Source organism: Helianthus annuus, chromosome 16, assembly GCF_002127325.2.
Source record: "Helianthus annuus cultivar XRQ/B chromosome 16, HanXRQr2.0-SUNRISE, whole genome shotgun sequence".
Lineage (NCBI taxonomy): Eukaryota > Viridiplantae > Streptophyta > Magnoliopsida > Asterales > Asteraceae > Helianthus > Helianthus annuus.
In genome coordinates this window covers 20,992,796-21,011,397 of record NC_035448.2, presented here as the reverse complement: position 1 = coordinate 21,011,397, position 18,602 = coordinate 20,992,796, and the positions used below count along the sequence as shown (strand labels likewise).

General features: G+C 35.0%; 1 protein-coding gene across 3 annotated transcripts; it reads right to left on the bottom strand.

The window, feature by feature from the left end:
* Nucleotides 1–4,255: 4,255 nt before the first annotated feature.
* LOC110915156 (kinesin-like protein KIN-12E) lies at nucleotides 4,256–17,705 on the bottom strand. 3 transcript variants are annotated; one of them, XM_022159808.2, is made up of 28 exons: nucleotides 17,547–17,705; nucleotides 16,762–17,455; nucleotides 16,350–16,589; nucleotides 16,134–16,253; nucleotides 15,923–16,036; nucleotides 15,759–15,851; nucleotides 15,487–15,647; nucleotides 15,317–15,391; nucleotides 14,713–14,800; nucleotides 14,579–14,637; nucleotides 14,437–14,500; nucleotides 14,285–14,350; nucleotides 14,074–14,202; nucleotides 13,202–13,542; nucleotides 12,739–12,808; nucleotides 12,596–12,646; nucleotides 12,463–12,507; nucleotides 12,292–12,371; nucleotides 11,756–11,837; nucleotides 10,877–11,536; nucleotides 9,850–10,230; nucleotides 7,784–8,857; nucleotides 6,031–6,783; nucleotides 5,590–5,844; nucleotides 5,394–5,492; nucleotides 5,156–5,275; nucleotides 4,795–4,905; nucleotides 4,256–4,703 (listed from the first exon to the last, which is right to left on the bottom strand). In XM_022159808.2, exons 2-28 carry the CDS (start codon nucleotides 17,404–17,406, stop codon nucleotides 4,557–4,559), a joined length of 6,123 nt encoding a protein of 2,040 aa, XP_022015500.1. In that variant the 5' UTR covers nucleotides 17,407–17,455; nucleotides 17,547–17,705; the 3' UTR covers nucleotides 4,256–4,556. The 3 variants fall into 3 exon arrangements, with proteins under 3 accessions (XP_022015500.1, XP_035841983.1, XP_022015501.1); XM_035986090.1 differs by having other exon boundaries at nucleotides 12,292–12,362; XM_022159809.2 differs by lacking the exon at nucleotides 17,547–17,705 and having other exon boundaries at nucleotides 16,350–16,635; nucleotides 16,762–16,900.
* Between the last annotated feature and the right edge of the window lie 897 nt (nucleotides 17,706–18,602).

Genomic DNA, 18,602 nt, shown 5'->3' with positions numbered 1-18,602 from the left:
AACTAAGGGACCTCAGGTCAGAACTTCCGTTCAGCAGAGAGATATCAGCTTCGACTTAGCAGTGTGTCCCCTTTAGAGGATCTTTTCAGCTACAACAGATGATTATCAATTTTATTGTCTAATCAGCTGAGGGCTTTATGCTATGTTTCAAGCATTTTGCAGAAAGTATTAGCCAAGGACTAGGTCAGAACTACCGTTCAGCAGAAGTCCCAGAATAATACCCCAGACATCATAGAGTATAAACACCTAGTATATCAGAATACGAGACCTTTCAAACGAGATTTCAGGGGTTACCTATATATCCAAGTAGTGTTCCCCACGAATTTCACAAGTTTGAAATTTTAGGTTTATATCCCGAATAAATCTATTAAATGTATGAAAACCTATCGTCACATCATCAGTGAGACCATTTATCACATTTGACATTACATTTCTTTAGCGTGCTGTGATAGTCCAACTGATTTACTGTCATTTCCTCTTGTTTCGCAACAAAACTCATTTTTACAATTTTTCAATGTTTTTGACATTTTCAAATTTTCTAATTTTTTAAAATTTTTCTCCCCCTAAAATCAAAATATGTTTCAATTTTGATTTTCTGGGAAAATTTGAAACAAACTGTACAAACTTGACAACTTGATGAAAATCGCATCAATTCTCCATCCACCTGGCATAAACAATCAGAACTCCCCCTCACAACAAACTATTTTCCCATAATGATTTCAAAACACTTAAGTTTGTTTTAATCAGAATGGTTTTTCCAGAAAAATAAGTTTGTTTACCACACATTTGTAGATTCGGGGTTACTTCATCACATTGTTTTCTTCAAAAATTTTTAAAGATTTATCATTTCCAGTTTCAAAACTCAAACATCATTTGTAGAAAATCAAGTACAATTTAATGTCCCTGATTTACCACATGTAAAGCGAAAAATCACCAAAGTGAAATTTCTCAAGAAATATGCCGATTCATGTTCCACGCTTACCAACCTGGGAACTCCGGCAAGTCAGGTTTTTCTATTTAAACAGATTCACCCAAGCCTGACGATCCTTGGGTGATTTCGAATTCTTGTTCAACAATGGTGGAAAATTTGCATCATCTATTGTTAAACCCGAATTCTCCTTTTTTACCTCAACACCAGGCTCTTCTGGCTTTAACGAACCAGAATCATTGCCTGCACATGGCTTGTCTGACTTTGATCTGTCAGATTCATCGCCTGAAGGTGGCTTGTCTGACTTCGACACGTCAGATTCATCGCCGACCATTTTATTCTTCTTCTTTTCTTCTTTCGTCCTCAGATTTGTATCTGATGAATTCGACTTGCTTGACTCTGCAGTTGAGGGAGTTGATTCATCAGAACTCTTATTCGATCTGTCGGGTGAACCCGAGGACAAAATCTTCTCCAAATACTCTCGAGCTTTCTTCCTTTTCTTCCTCAGTCGGTCTTTCTGCCCCTGTGAAAGCTTGACTTTCTTTTCTTGAATTTTCTGTTCTTGAACTTTAGGTTTTATAACCTTCTGTTCCTGGGGCTTGACTTTGACTGGAATCTTTGCCAATTTCTGAGAATTAACCCTCAATCTGTCATTCGATTTCCTTGGGCATTCTCTGGCAATGTGACCTTTGATTTGGCAATTGTAGCATCTTCTGTTCTCATAACTCCAATTCCGGCAGTTAACAGCAATATGTCCTTGATAACCGCATCGGTAACATACTCTGTTATCATACCGTATACCACTTTCACACCAAACGCTCAGATCATAGCATTGTCTGGCTTGGTGATATTCTTTCCTCAAATTTACTGGATTTGGCTTTTGAGCACTGTGGTCTGACCTGCACCACTTATTACCAACAATTTTTGAGTTTTTGTTTTTTACTTTTTGTGGTTTTTCCTTTTGATTGGATGAACAATCTGATGAACTTTTATTATCTTTTTGTTTCTATTTGACTTTCTTCTTCAAAGGTTTCTGTTTAGAACATTCACCTTTTTCAGTTGATTGTAGAACAGTTTTCTGAAATTTTTCTTTTAAATTTAAAAACAATTTTTGTTTTTCAATTTTAACATTTTCATCATCAGACTTTTCATCACAATCTGCAACTTTGACATAGTCAAAGTTTGTGACATCGTCACTTATTGGAACAGAGTTGATTGGTTTTGGGCAAGGAAAATTCAACTTGTCAGATGAAGTCACAAAACCTTTCAACTTCTTTTCAAGTTCATCAATCTTGATTCTTGAATTCTCAACTTCTTTTTCAAGCTGAGAAATTCGTTCAAGATGAGACTTGATTGCTTTTTCATTCTCAATCTTCATGTTTTCAAGAACAGATTTTTCATTTTCCAAAACTTTTAACTGTTCTTGAAATTTTGTCTCATTAGCTTTCAGATTTTTGTTCTCAAGTTTTATCCAGAAATCGTCATTTTCTGATGATTTCTGTTTGGTTTCAAAAACCTTAACATTTTCTTTCAACTTCTTGTTTTCAAATGTCAAACTGTTCAAATTACTTAATAGTTTGTCATTTTCAGCTTTTATTTTCTCACAATTTTCTTGCAACATAAGAATCTGTTTAATATCAGCTTGCTTCTCGTCTTCCAACTTCTTGACTTTCGATGTCAAACTTTTCGCATCCTTCAAGAGTTTGTCATTATCAGTCTTGAAGTTGTCACATTCGAAGCATACTGTTTCAGAACATGAAGTTTCATTCTTCACCGATTCTTCAACCTTCGGCACATGTTCTTTCTCTATCTGATATGTACCTGCACCAAAGATTGTAACAAGATCAAGAGGATTCGAGATCCATACACAAACAAGCGAATGAAGATTGTACACTGGCCCGCAACTGACAAGGAGAAGGTATTCCTTTAGTGAGAAAAATTCCAAAAGGCGCTTTGAAGTCTTTGCATTTTTGGGCTTATGATGAGCGTCTAGGGCAAGCAGTAATTGTTTGTGATGATGATGTGAATTTTCGCTTGGTGGATCAAGTTGATTTGCTGAATCTTGCTTATGAAGATCTGGAAGTGTTAGCTTGTAATCAAATTAGAGCTACTGAAAAATATGAAGAAATTGAAAAAGGATGGACTGGTGCCGTTGCTTCAGCTATTCATATTCGCACAAAAGGTTTTGGTGGGCTCAAAGATCGTTTGGGTGGTGATCGTGACAGTTGAAGTCTGAAGACTCTCTATGCATAATCCTAGGGGGAGCATAATCCTAGGGGGAGATTGTTGGAACCTTGAGGTTTATACATAGAGAGATACTAAAGTTTAGGGTTGATCTTGTCATGTTTAACTAGTTATTTTGGGTCAATTGTATGTATTGGGTCTTAGGTGATCTCGAGTGGGCTTAGGGTGGTCTCGGTCCATCTTAGGTAGTATATAAGCAAACCCTCATTGTGTTTAGAGGGTTGATCGTTTTGTTGAAGGTTGAAGACCACTCGAGATCCTGTGCTTGTCTTGTATCAGTCATCAATTCAAGGTGAATGCAAGAAAGTGTTTTGATTTGATTATTTTGTTTATATTGCTTTATAGTTTTCTTGAATCCGCTTGTGTTTGGTTTTCGCACTTACACAAGTGATTGTTTGATATCATTGAAAGATCCTCACGGGATTTACAGCAATGATGGAAAAGCAAAAACTAGTTGGGTGTGTTGGGAACGAGTAATCAAACCGGTCGGATAGGGCGGATTGGGGGTGGGTTTTCTTCAAGACATGAATACTAGTTTATGGCGGAAGATTGTCACGTCTATCCATTTCAACAAAACTCATGGTCCTATTTGCCAATTAAGAAGGTATTTCTGGGGTATGGAATGGGATTCATAAGCTGGGAAAGGAGGTGAACGTAAGCAACAAAACTCATGGTCCTACGGTACCGATGCGATCAAGAACCTGGGATTGGAAGAGGATGTATGCAGTGTAATCAAGCTAGAAGAATTGGGTCGGATGCAGACGCTGATTCATGGTTTAACGTCACTAGTTGGGCAGTACAAATGGGAATGGGCTCTTAGTTCAGGTGGGGAATTCTCAATCGCTTCATGTCTGCTCGGGAAATGTGGTTCCTTATTACCCCTACACCTGCTTGGGTTGAATGGGTTTGGAACATTTTTGCATGGATAGCTGAACAAGATCGCCTAGCGACACTCAAAAAGATTGCATAAACGAGGCATGTTAAGGGGCTCGGCTTCGTGTCGGATATGCGGGGAACTAGAAGAAGACGCTGTTCAAAAATAATTCTTGGTTCAATTAGTTTCAAGTTTTGTTAGGAAGCACAAGAACAAAGTAGTCAAATTACAATAAAAACCGAAATAATTTAGCTATTAAAAATGTTTTTGCAAGTTAAGCTAAGCTAGAAAATAAAAACTATGCAACAATGCTATACATCTCCTACAACAACATCACTAATTAACAACTAACTGTTCCATTTCAAGAAATCTTGAATTGAAGTTGATTCGACCTGAAATCAAATGAAATGAATTCTTTGATACCCAACTACTCTTTCGCCAATGTTCATCTACAGTTAGTGGCTTGAACTCAGAAAATCACATTTGGTTTATCCTGTTTCAAGAAAATCATCATTCTGCTGGTGTGTGGGCCGTTAACGAGGATTTTGATGCACGATAGTTAGCAAGGTCTTCTTTGACCAGGGCAACTAATGCTTCTGCTTTGCGTAGCGTATCATTGTTTTCATCATTTCGTGCCTTTAACATGTTGTTCTCCTCCTGTTATACAGCCCATCTTTTCTTAGCATTTTTGGCGTTTAACTTATACTTTTAGCTTTTACTTTTTTTAGAAGGAGTATATAAATCTTACCGTTATTTTCGCCAGTGGAAGGATGTGTTGTTGAAGATCTTGCTGAATCAAAAGTTTATTTACTTCATCTTCGAGCTCAATCACCTTTATCTTGTAATCGGCATTTTCGGTCTACAAAGTTCAAAATTGTATATAAGTCACCAAAAAAAAAGTCTTCGACTTTATTTTAAATATGTGTTTTTTTCGCATGATTTAATCCTAAACTTATAAAAAAACTCGACGAATACTAATAGGTCCTTTGCACTAGTAAATCACTGAACTTGGAATAAAGAATCTTTTCCTCAATTTTTTTTAAAAAAGTTTAGGGACTTCATCATACAAGATAATCTCAAGCGACAGCTAAATTTATCATATTTCAAACCTTGAAGGTTTCGTTTTCAGTTATGAGCAACTCTTTTTGCTGATGAATTTCCTGAACCTCTTGTTCTAGCTCCTCTTTCTTCAACCGTTGACTTTCAGCATCTCCTTTGACCAGGTCAACCTTAAAGATTTAACGAAAAGAACGTTATTTATCAAGTTATATTAAGGTCCTTATAACTCCTTTTTATAACTGTTCGGGGACATTTTTAATAAAGGACATAACATTGAGTTATAAATACCTGCTTTTCCAGTAAATTAACGGTAGATTCTAACTCTTCCACCGACTTCTCATAAAGTTTTAACTTCTCGTCATCATAATATTTACGGGTTTCAACAGCCTGTTTTGTTCAATATGCAGAAAATGTTAAATGATATAAATAAGTATAGTCATTAAGTTTTTGCTAATTAAGGTGCAGAAAATGTTGAATAACTTACCATTTGCAGATCTAGATAGGAAATAGTTATCTCTTCCTTAAACTTCTCAAAACCCGAATAAACGTTAACTTTCTCCACCTCAAGATCATTATTATCCGAAGCCACTTGTTCTAACCTTGACAATACGATAAATAGTTCAATTTCTTTTGCGTTAATCACTTCGTTTAGGTGGATAATTCTGGTTTCCATTGCTTCATTTTCAGTCACCAGCTTGTTGATCGTTAAATCTGCTTCCTTAAGCTCAGTCTCATATAGCTATGCAATGGTTAGAAAAAAAGTTAGTTAGAATATATAACTAATTAAAATTAAATATCATTTAGTTACATATTTTATATTCAAAACAAGGATGAAACGGGAAAATTTGTTAAAAATAGCAATTCTTTTTTCTTAAGTAGACAACTATTCCGGGTCAAATTATTAAAAGTAAACTAGAAATCATACCTGTTTTGCGTTAAGAAACTCGGCATGGAGATCATCTCGTTCACGAGTAACATTTTCAAGATCTCGTTTCAACGATTCAATCAAATTGTTCGCATCTTCAATGTTTTCGGTCAGCTGAGCTTCAATAACCACGCTTTTTACGATGTTTTCATGACGTTCATATTCTAAAGATTCAAAAAAAGCATCAAATCCTTCAACTTCATCCTTCTGGTTTTCTATAATCTTCACAAGTTTTTCATTCTCCTCCTTGTGTAACCTTATTTCTGCACCTTTATTTTCCAGTTGAAGTTTTAAGTCTTCGTCCCGCATATCGACTTCGTTTTGCAAAATACAAGTTTCGGTATATTTTTCCACATAGGAAATAATAGCCTCTTCCTTAAACTTGTCGAAAACGTTAGACATATTAACTTTGTCTTTTTCAAGATCGTAATTTTCCGAAGCCACGTGTTCTAGTTTCGATGACATCATAAATAACTCCATATCTTTTGCGGATAAATCCGTCACTAGCCTCTCTTCCAAAGATCTCAAGTCTTCATGTTTTTCGTTAAGTTGTTTTTCAAGAACAGAATAACTGTACTTTAGCTCGTTGATCTCAATCTTCATTGCTTCATTTTCGTTCACCAGTTTGTTGATCATATAATCAGCTTCTTTAATCTTCCGTTGTGTTTCTTCAAATTTGTCGAGATAGCAACAAGATTCCACTGCTTGTTCTGTTGTGTTTTTCATTGCATCCAGAAGTTGAACCTCATAGAACTACGCAAATAAAGAATAGACGTTTTAAAAACTGAATTAATATATTATTGAAATACCCAAATGAAATCCGAAGTTTTTCGACATCCAGCAACTCTAGAAAAAATGATGCTTAACCTAAAGCTAAACAAAACGCTAATCTCTTATATTTACAGGTATCTAGTTATGGTAATATATAGTGGTTATTTCCATCATATTTCAATATGCAGTAACAAGAATACTGTTAGTTGGAAACTTGGTTTTAAAATGCGCGCATCAGAAGCGCATAATGTGTGATGTGCACGATGCGCTGATGAGATCGCATCAGATGATGCAATGCACTGTGATTACATGATGCAAGGATGATGCGCTCTAAATCGCATAATACGCCCTGTGCGCGCATTTTTCTGAAATCGACCACTATAGGAGCGCATCGCGTATTTTTAAAACCAACTTACTTGTACACATAAGAGTCAAGGCTAATTTGGTTATAACTTATATTGAACTTCTTTGATGGAACTAGAGCTATTCTTTTGTATTTATTTATTTTAACTTCTAATTTTTTCAGTGTTTAAAGTTAACAAGTTAAAATATTATCTATGAATATTTTTTTTACATAAGAAAATCAGCTTTTGGGATCAAAACGCATAGGAGCGCATCGCACATTTTTAAAACCAAGGATGGAAAAAGATGTTAGGATACAAGTAATTTGGTTTTTTTATCATTAGGGAGTACAGTATTATTATGTTTATGAATAATAACTATTTGCGTTAATTACCAAATGGCTCCTGCAGCATCTCTATGCATGATTTTACCCCTCTAAACTAAAATTTTCGCAACTAATGCGGTTATTATTTCTCACAATGCCAATTTTACCCTTGTACATTTTTAGATTCCAGTTGACTAGGAAACTTGCAAGATTTAAAAACGAGAATAAAACCGGAAAATTAGTTAAAAATAGCAATTCATTTTTCTAAAGCAAACAATTATATTGGGTCGAATTAAAGTGAAGAAGAAATCATACTTGTTTTGCTTTAAGGAACTCAGCATGAAGGTCATCTCTTTCACAAGTAACACTTTCGAGATCTCGTTTCAACGATTCGATCAAATTGTTCCTGTCAAAAGCCGTTTTCGCCAGTTGCTCCTCAGCTGACCATTTTGCATTCAACGCATCTTTGATATTTTCGGTCAGATGAGCTTCAAGAACCACACTTTTTACAATGTTTTCATGACGTTCGTATTCTAAAGTTTCAAAACAAGCATCAAATCCTTCAACTTCATCCTTGTGGTTTTTTATAATCTTCACAAGTTTTTCATTCTCCTCCTTGTGTAACCTTAATTCAGCATGAAGGTCATCTCTTTCACAAGTAACACTTTCGAGATCTCGTTTCAACGATTCGATCAAATTGTTCCTGTCAAAATCCGTTTTCGCCAGTTGCTCCTCAGCTGACCTTTTTGCGTTCAACGCATCTTCGAAAATTTCGGTCAGATAAGCTTCAAGAACCACGCTTTTTACAATGTTTTCATGACGTTCGTATTCTAAAGTTTCAAAACAAGCATCAAATCCTTCAACTTCATCCTTCTGGCTTTTTATAACCTTCACAAGTTTTTCATTCTCCTCCTTGTGTAACCTTAATTCTGCATCATTATTTTCGGTATATTTTTCCAGTAAGATGAAATTTTCAAAGTGCAGATCTACATAGGAAATAATAGCCTCTTCCTTAAACCTTTCAAAAACTTTAGACATACGAACTTTGTCTTTCTCAAAATCATTATATTTCGAAGCCACTTGTTCAAGTATTGATGACATCATAAACAACTCGATATCTTTTGCAGATAAATCGGTTACTAGCTTCTCTTCCAAACATCTCAACTCTTCATCTTTTTCTTCAAGTTGTTTTTCAATAACAGAATTACTGTCCTTTAGCTCGTTGATCTCAATCTTCGTTGCTTCATTTTCGTTCACCAGTTTGTTGATCATATAATCAGCTTCTTTAATCTGGTGTTGTGTTTCTTCAAATTTATTGAGATAGCAACAAGATTCCAATGCTTGTTGTGTTGCGTTTTTCATTGTATCCATAAGTTGAACTTCGTAGAGCTATATGCAAGTAAAGAATAGATGTTTTAAAACTGATTTAGCATACATGATAATATATTGAAATAATGAAAATCCAAAATCGGTCTGATTTCGATGTATAACAACTCTAGAAAGTGGCCTATTTTGAGAGGTGGATTCTATCAATGATGCTAACCGAATGCTAAATAAAATGCTAATCTCTTATATACTTGCTGTTTACAATATCAAAATAAGCATAAGAGTATATTATTTAGAATCCTTATTTGTGATATAACTGACCATTTTCGTGATAAATGGATTGTTTGGGACTAGGGCTGCAAACAAATCGAACGAACACGAACAAGGCCTCGTTCGTTAATTTCAAGTAACGAACACAAATGAAGGTTCATGAACACAAACAAACGTATATTAAATTCCAAATAAAATCAGCATCTTTAATAAAACATTACACATCATATTAAATTCCAAATAAAATCAGCATATTTATTATATATTTTACTTTTGGGAATTTTGAAGTATTTTGAAGTATTTAAATAAACAATAAAAATTAAAACTATCAAGCACAAACGAACACAAATGAACATAAATGAGCACATTTCCGAACGTTCACTAATGCGGCCCGTTATAACGTTCATTTATTAAACAAACACAAATGAGCACAAATGAACATAAACGAACACGAATGCGGCCCGTGTTAACGTTCATTTATTAAACAAACACAAACGAACTTCCTCCCGAAGAGTTCACGAACTATTCGCTGAATGTTCAGTTCATTTGCAGCCCTATTTGGGACCATTTTCCTTAATTCTGTCAAATCACAGGTACCATTTATGTAAACTAGTTGTGTGTATTTAACTTGTCAAAAAATAACTTAGTACCATCTATGAGGACATGTTTATTGATTGACTTCAGAAAATTCAGTTAAGAGATTCATACAATTTTAACTCCTTCTCTACAGTAAATAATGTTTACTGATATCACACACATAATGTTAAATAGAGAACAAAAAATACCTCTTTTTCTTCCAGCAGCAGACCAACCTCAGCATCTTTTTCCAGCAAGATCCAATCTTTCACTTGCATATCCACATAGGAAATAATTAATTCTTCCTTAATCTTTTCGAAAACATTTGACATATGAACTTTCTCGTTCTCAAGATCAATTTTTTTTGCGGCTTCTGAACATCTTAACTTTTCATCTTTGTCATTAATCACTTCGTTTTGGTGGCTAATTTCCATCTTCATTGCTTCATTTTCAGACACCAGTTTGTTGATCATTAAATTGGCTTCTTTAATGTGGTGTTGAATTTCTGCAAATTTATCAAGATAGCAACACGATTCCACATCTTGTTGTGCTGCATTGGTTTTTGCATCCATAAGTTCAACCTCATATAGCTATGCAATTAAAAAATATAGTTAGTTACAATCAATAAACGAGTAGTAAGTGAGTGTTTCATTCATTTTAAATTGACTATATTCTTGGTAGATTCAAAGTCTATGCAGTTACTATCGTCGATATATCGGTTATCGGTCCCCTGGTAAAATATCAGTCAGAATATCGGGACCCATATATTGCCGATATTTTGCTTCCTTAATATCGGTTATCTCATCGATATACCGGTGAAAGCACATATTCAATACTAACACATCAATAGACAATAAATTACCATTTATTTGTGTTTACACATCATATAAAGAAACTAACATATCAACCAACATTTGATCTCAAGGTGCTCATATAATGTTTGTGATAAATATTATATTGACACTTTTGATTAGATCATGTTTCTAATACAAAATATTGACACTTTTGATTTTACTATTAAAAATATATAGATTTTCATGTTTTAAGTTAAACGTATGCATTATATTAAAATTACCGATATCCCACCGCGATAACCCATATCTAAAATATCGGTCCTTGACCCATATATCCGATTTTTTACCGCATTAACTGCTTAGTTCAAAGTTACAAGTTAAGGTTGCTTATTTCATTTAACTCCGATAATTGGGAAGAAAAAAATAGAAAATTTGGATTTACCTTTCTTTGCTCTTCCATTAGAATTATGATAGAATTCTTTTCATTTAACTCCGATAATAATCTATCGATTTCTTCATCTTTTCTAACGCAATCTTTTTGGTGTGCTTCCGACATTACCAAAATCGCCCCTCTTAACGACCTCAACATAGTCTCCATTTCTTTTCCTCTTACTTTTGCATCCTCTAAACACGTGTTAAGTTCATCGATCCTCAGTTCTTTTTCGGAGATTTTTCTTGCAATAGTTTGTAGATTCTCAAATGCCCGAGTTTCTTTCCCGTGACCAATGAAGTTCGAGGCATCATCAAGCGCATTGTGCCCCACTGTAAGAACCTCTTCCATCTTTTTGGTCAAAAAGTCAAACTCCTCGGATAAACCGTCAAAGTTTCTATCTTTCTCTTCACACTTCTCTCTTAGAAGGGTCAATTCTTGTCGGGTCTCATTTTGTTTTAAGATACTTGTTTCGTATGCTTTTGTTATTGATGAAACCTTTTCTCCGGTTTCCCTATGGATTAATCGTTCTTCCTCGAGAATACTTTTGAGAAATTCTAGCTCCAAATGTAAACTCACTATTTCTTCAGGGTATTTTCTAAATATTTCTTCTTTTTCCTGAACCGTATGAGATGACTGATCTTCGATTGAAGAACATTTGGATACCGATTCCTGAAAAAGAATTGAAATGTTATTTTTTTAAGACTAAATGCGTTACATAGTGCAAACCATAGGGATCGTGTACATTTGGAAAACTAGGGACCAAATCCAAAAAATTGGTAAACCACAGGGAGCATCTGTGTATTTTACTCTTTTTTGAATGACTAACAACACTTCCTTTAAGACCTCAATGCCACCACACAAACATAACTAACAAGTAACCGATTATACCTTCGAGACCTCAATGTCACCATCTTGATCATTCAGTGAAGATTTTTGCCTTTCTAATAATGCATTTAGATCGGAAATATCCCTGTAGAAATGAAGAACCGTTAAATAAACAAGATTAATAAAAATAAAAACAAGACATAAATTGGTAGTCTTATCATATGCAGTTAATATTGGTTATCGGTACCGATAATATCGGCGATGTTGACCGATATATCACTGATATTTGACCGATATATCATTAAATTGTTAGCGTTAAATTGCTATATATATATATAGAAAAAGTATATCGAACAATATGTCTTAACGTACGCTGCGTAGGCGATGGCAAAATCGCACGTTATGTTACCAAAAATGAAAATTGCATGTTTCAAAAAACCCGAAAATCGCATGTACATCAAAAAAAAAGGGAAATCGCATGTTCAATAACCGGCCTCTATATATATATATATATAAATTCTGCACGATGTTAAAATTACTGATGTCCGATATTTTAGCGCATTAACTGCATAGGTCTTAACGGGAACATGTTATGTTACCTGCAGAGTTTCGCATTTTTCTCTAGGCAAGAATTCAGGTTATCCCTGCACTTCTCTAACTCTTCTTGACTCTTTAATAACTAAAATCAAATTAGAAAAACGTCAGACAAACGTACAAACTCATGAGAGATATTTATAAATGGAATAATGTACTTAAGAAGACAAAACAACCTCCGATTGAAGAGAATCGATTCGTTTTTTGTCTTCTGCAGCTTCCTGTTGTCATTTGCAAAGAATTTATTTAAGTTTTTATTAAATGATTGGTAAATATGAGCAGTGATAATACCTGATCACCAAATATTACCTTTTCTGTACTCAGATTCATATGATTATGTTCATCAAGTAAGAGAGCCAACTGTCAGATAAATTAAACAAAAAATTATCTATGAAATTAAAAAACTGAAATCTTTTGGTGTGCTACAGAAATTAACATAGATTGTATAATACCTGATCTCGCAATTCGGATACCTCAGCCAACAACATTTCTCTCTCACCTTCTTTATAAAAATCTTGAAATCTAAAAGAAATATTTCACATCACATGATAAAATGCTGTTGAATTTTAGTTGTTGAAAATTAGGCTGCAAACGAACCGAACTTTCAGCAAACAGTTCATGAACCGTTCGGCGGAAAGTTCGTTTGTGTTCGTTCGTTTAGTTAAATGAACAAATATGAACGGAGGCCGCGTTCGTTACTTTATGTTCGTTCGCGCTTGTTTGTATTCAGTACCTAAAATTAACGAACGAATACGAACACGTTCATTTAATGAACGAACACAAACAGAAAAACTCGTTCGATAAGTGTTCCTGAACTGTTCGTGAACACATGTATTTATGTATTTCCTTAACCAACGTTTGTTCGGTTCATTTGCAGCCTAGTGAAAAGTGCAGAAAACAGAAATTTTAATCTACCTTTTAAGTTGTTCAAGAAGCCGAATATTTTCGACGGCAAATCGTGTTACTTCAGGATTCTTATCAACTTTTGCACGAAGAATTTTGATTTCTTCGGTGAGTGTGTTGTTTTCTTCGATAAGATAAGAATCTGCCGATATCATTCCGGAAAAAACGGACTCCATCTTCTGAATTTTGTCTTCCCGAAACTTTAGCATCATTTTTGTGCACCTATTTTCCTCCTCCCTTTGATGAACCAAACAGTTTAACTGTTCGATTTCTGCTTCAAGTTGTTTAATACAGTTTTCCGTTGATTTTTCTCTCCTTAACGCTCCGTTTAATGAACTCTCCAAGGATTTCAACTAAAATAACAGAAAAAAAGTAAATCATTACACTAAACTGCCACAAAAGAAAAGTAAAATGTCATTTTCGTCCTTGAGGTTTGATCAGTTTTGGAACTTTTATCCAAAGGTTTGTTTTTCCACAGTTGGATCCAAAAGGTTTGAAATCTTGTCATTTTCATCTCGCTCGTTAACTTCATCCACTTTTCTTCGTTAAGTCAGGGGTATTTCCGTCTTTTTTGTAAACTTAAAGGGCAATTCGGTCTAACAGATTTGGTCAGGGGTATTTTAAATGCTTGTATATAAAGTGAAAAAGACAGAATTGCCCTTTATTAACAAGAAAGACGAAAATACTCTTGACTTACCGGAGAAAAATGGACGGAATTAAAGAGCGGATGAAAATTACAAGATTTCAAACCTTTTGGATCCAAATGCGGAAAAACAAACATCTGGACGAAAGTTGCAAAACTGACCAAACCTCACGGACAAAAATGGCATTTTACTCTTAAAAAAAAACTTAACATACCACAACCATTGATTGCTAGTACGTACCTGGTTACATGAAACCCGAAGAACTTTGTCATCGTCTCCATATGAACTTGCATTGCTACAATTCTCGTCTTTCGAACTAAATGTTAGAGACCTCGATGTATTCTGCCGTTTAAGGATAGCAAGTTCCTCCTAAACCAATAAAAACAGTACATTACATTTCTTTTTAATTATTATTATTATCTTTTTCGTTTCTGTTTTATGAAGAGTTTACCTTGAGAAGTCGTATCTGGTGTTGAAGTGCCACTACATCTCCCGATGCATCTTCGTTTATCACAGCCTTTGTAGTGACAATGAAACAGAAAATTATAGTTTCTGAATATGATTAACATATGAAATACTTAAAACATATAGAAACATTCTTACATTGTTTTGAATAAGCTTTGCACGCTGAGCGAATTTTAAAGTGTTCAAGGTCTCAGTAGCAGAACTGGAAACAGAAAGCGATATTAATTTTAATTTACGGTTAAATTGTATCTTCAAGTGAGTTCCGAAAAATGAAATATACCTTATTGAAGGGCTAACGTTAGCGATTATCATTGTTTTCGAGTTCCCACCCAACGAATCCTGTGTCACACATTTGTAACAAATAAATAAATAGAATGAAATTTTCATGAACTCAAGTTAAGAGTATTTAAGCACCTGAAGAAGAAAAGTGAGTCTGGAATCTCGATACGGAACATGTCTTGTTCTTGAGTTAGCACCGTCAACTAGAACCATAATTACATGACTGTACATAAAAAAAATATTAAAAAAGAATATCAAAGTTTGAAAAGAAAATTAAAGAAAAAATAAAACTAAGCAGCCTCAAATTTAAAAAACAAATATCATTTTGGTTGATCTTTTAAGTTAGCCAGTATTCCAGGTGACATGTCAGCACCACATGAGCTTGAAAAAGTCAACATGGTCAAAGTTATTGACTACCACATTGCACTGAAAACAGGCATAAAATTTTAAAAACAAATGTCAGTTTGGTTGATCTACTAAGTTAGCCAGTTTTCCAGGTGACATGTCATCACCACATGAGGTAGAAAAAAAAGTCAACATGGTCAAAGTTATGGATTAATCGACTTGTCAACTGCCAAGTCATCATTTTGACCAGGTAACAGGTCAGGTTGCTTAAAATAATTTTTTTGATAAGCTATATGTTATCAAAATTACTGAAACAAAATATGTTACCTGAAACAAGAATTAGATAATTTGCGTAAAATACGCGAAAAGACAATTCGTAATAAAATGTTCATACCCGAGTGTGGATAGTGACTTATTTATATTTGCAGCTTCTTTTAATCGTTCACCTTCAGCACCCGAAGTTTTTTGTCTGTTAAGAGAAAACCAAATACTTCTAATTTTGAAAACAAAACAAAACCAATACATTGCGGGAAAAACACACATAATATTATATACATTCAGCACCTTTCTGAACCAGCTAAATCAACAAGATTTAGCCTTGCAAATCTTAGGTTAGACGTTGAATCTTTTTCCCACCTACTTTCAATAACACATGTAAAAACACTGTGTGAACGACTGCTTTCTCTATTCATATTGGTAGCAGCAACTCTCCTATTTGCAGAACCCTAAATAAAGAATATTGAAACACACTCATTGTCTTGAAGTTGCGTTTTCAAGCGGTTTTAATACGCAAACCCAAACACTACTTTAAAAATGCGTAAAAAATCATAGTATACCTGACTTAGAAGCTTAAGAATATCACCCACACAATGAACTTCATATTCTGTAAGGTTTTCAACGTATACGCCCTTTTTAACATCTTCTCGCAGCTAAAAGAAAAACAATAGCCGGATATTACTACACTATTATATTAAAAAATGTCATAAAAGGCATAACATACTTGCAAATTTGTAGATGAAGGATCAAGGAGATCGGTTATTTGTTCATTGTATATCTCCAAAAAAGAACACTTGCAGTTGTACTCAAGTCTTTCATCCTTTCGACTTTCCTCTTCCTGTACATATAATTGTGGAAATGCATATTTAAACCACTTATAATGGCGTAGCTAAGAAAATAGTATTCGAGTTCGACGTTATGTTATAAATTTATACCGCAATAATTCTAGCAAATAAGAATTCAAAGATCCTTGGTGTCATTCCTCGATTTGGGCTCGGTTTTATTTCAAGATCATTTACTTCACCAAGCATGGTGTGTGTCTTCCCACTTCCAGTCTGCAATAGATACATATGTATATTATATATAATGGGATAAGAAGTTTTGATAAGCAAGTGAGCAACCCCGAACAACACGTTAGAAACGTATGTTACCTGCCCGTACGCAAACATACAACTGTTGTAACCAGACAAGCAATTCTCCACCATTGGTTGACCAACCGTCTTAAAAAGGGCTTCCTGGTCAATTGTTTCACACGCAACATGATCGAATGTAAACCGTGCTTCTGGTTGTGCAACCCATGTTAAGGATTGCGCACTTTCTTGCTTTAAACACCTACTGTAACCTTGTGAACTGATTTCCATACCGTTTAGTGGCCGAATTCGAATCAAAACCTAACAAAATTATCATACCGTTTAGTGGCCGAATTCGAATCAAAACCTAACAAAATTATCATACCCGTAAGCAAACGCTAGAAGATCAAACTACTTAGGGAGTGTTAAAATTGCTTACTTAAAAAACCTCAAACACTTATGTACACAATTTCAAAAAAAAAAAAAACCTTACTTGAACATTATGATCCATCCAGAAAGATGGATCTTCTCTAAGATCAAAGTGAGGAACGTCAACCGTATTTACAGGCGCACACGCATTGAACGCTACAGGAATCCCTTTAGACAACGCGGTAAAGTTGCCGGTCCGAACCCCTCCATTAACCGGAGGCCTAGAACTACCTCCATAAACCAACCCTACACTTGGAGGCTTACCAACACTTTTCGTAGGCGTAGTATGCGTAGAATTACCCTCCGTAAAACACGAAGCAGCTCTCGTAATCTTACACGCTTTCGGCGTATTCCCATTCCCAATTCTCCCCTCATCTCTCGAATCCTGTCCCCACCCGTACCGATTCCTACCCAAACCCCCTTGCTTTTCCGGAGTTTTCATCGCGGATTCCGTATACTTAACCTTCGGTTTCGTCGGTGTCCTGTACACTTTGGAGCTTTTGAGCCCTAATTCATAATCAAACTTGCTAGGGTTTTGAACTGGATCTTGAATTGTGTTCAACGGAGCCCTAGATTGATAATCTATGCTCATTCGATTAACCAAAGGTTCTCGAATGCTGCTAATATTGACAGGCATGTTTTCAGTCTCTTCAAACTTCAAATTTTTGCCCGAATTTCGACGCGATAATTTCGAACAATCTCTCGACATTCTAAACGATTCTACACAATTCTAAACACCTAAAACTAAAACCGATAATCTGTAACAAGGTAAGAAGATAAACGAAACATGATTAATACAAAAAGTGTAATGAATAACGTGTAATTGAATGTATGAATGAGAAAACTTACTTTGAAGCTTCAGTAAACCCTAGTTTCCATATGGAAAGTAATTAAGTTTAAATGAAGAATCTGTTTTTTGAAAGCTTTATGAGTGGGTATTTTGAGATCTGATTTGAAATCAACGGTTGGGATTTGTTGGATTAAATTTGAAATTGGGGGTGTAGGGGTTAACGTCTATGGCGCTTTATTTTATTTCAATTTTGGTGAGGGGTTTTATTTGACAAGATATGATACATGGAGGGGTGGTTGTGTAATTTGAGATTTGTTGGATAAAATTTGAAATGTAGCTTGCTAACGGCTATATATTTGTTCCGGACATGAAGTTGTTTTGTTTTTCTTTCTAGAACATACTAGAATTAGAATTTTGTACGATTTTGTTTATATAGTTGTTTTTCCTTATACATCATAACAATGGCGGACCCAGAAATTATTTGTTAGGGGTGCGGATGAGGTGTTCAACCATATTTCAAGGGGTGCGATCGGGTTTTTTTCCTAAAATATACACTAAAATTTTTTTTAAAGGGGTGCGGCCGCCCACCCTGACCAAAGGGTAGGTCCGCCCCTGCATCATAAGACCGCCCGCCCGTAGTGGGGCGTTTTTTTAAAAAATTTTTCAAAAATAACGCTTCATAACGCCCCGGTCACCATTACAGGGGGCGTGATCGGGCGTTATTTTTCAAAAAAATTCAGTCCGGCGTTTTTATTATAACGCGTAATTGTGCGAGGATCGAGGAAAACAACCGTTGTCAAACGGTCAAATGCTGTTTTATTTTATTTTTTTAATTTAATAAATTAACCCAACTATATATATCAACCCATTTAACATATTTTTTATACAACAACTAATCACTTTCTCCTACATTCTTCTATTTTTTATAAAAAAACACCCACTTTCTCCTACATTTTTATACAATCATGCATCCATACCGACCCCCTTTTGGTGTCCCCGCAAGACCCACGAACCCGAACACAACCCAACCGCAAAACCCGTACAACCTTCAAGACATGGACCCGAGCTTTTTAACTTACGCGGCTTACTTGAGCGGCGCCCCTCCGTTTGTTCCT

What these genes read in the sequence shown, in the direction of transcription:
- LOC110915156 (XM_022159808.2), bottom strand. Translation starts at nt 17,406, where the DNA reads ATGTCGAGAGATTGTTCGAAATTATCGCGTCGAAATTCGGGCAAAAAT. An exon ending in TTCTTAAGCTTCTAAGTCAG is followed by an intron (nt 15,648 to 15,758) that starts GTATACTATGAT and finishes TTCTTTATTTAG; the next exon opens with GGTTCTGCAAATAGGAGAGT. An exon ending in TTCGGGTTTCATGTAACCAG is followed by an intron (nt 13,543 to 14,073) that starts GTACGTACTAGC and finishes CTGTTATTTTAG; the next exon opens with TTGAAATCCTTGGAGAGTTC.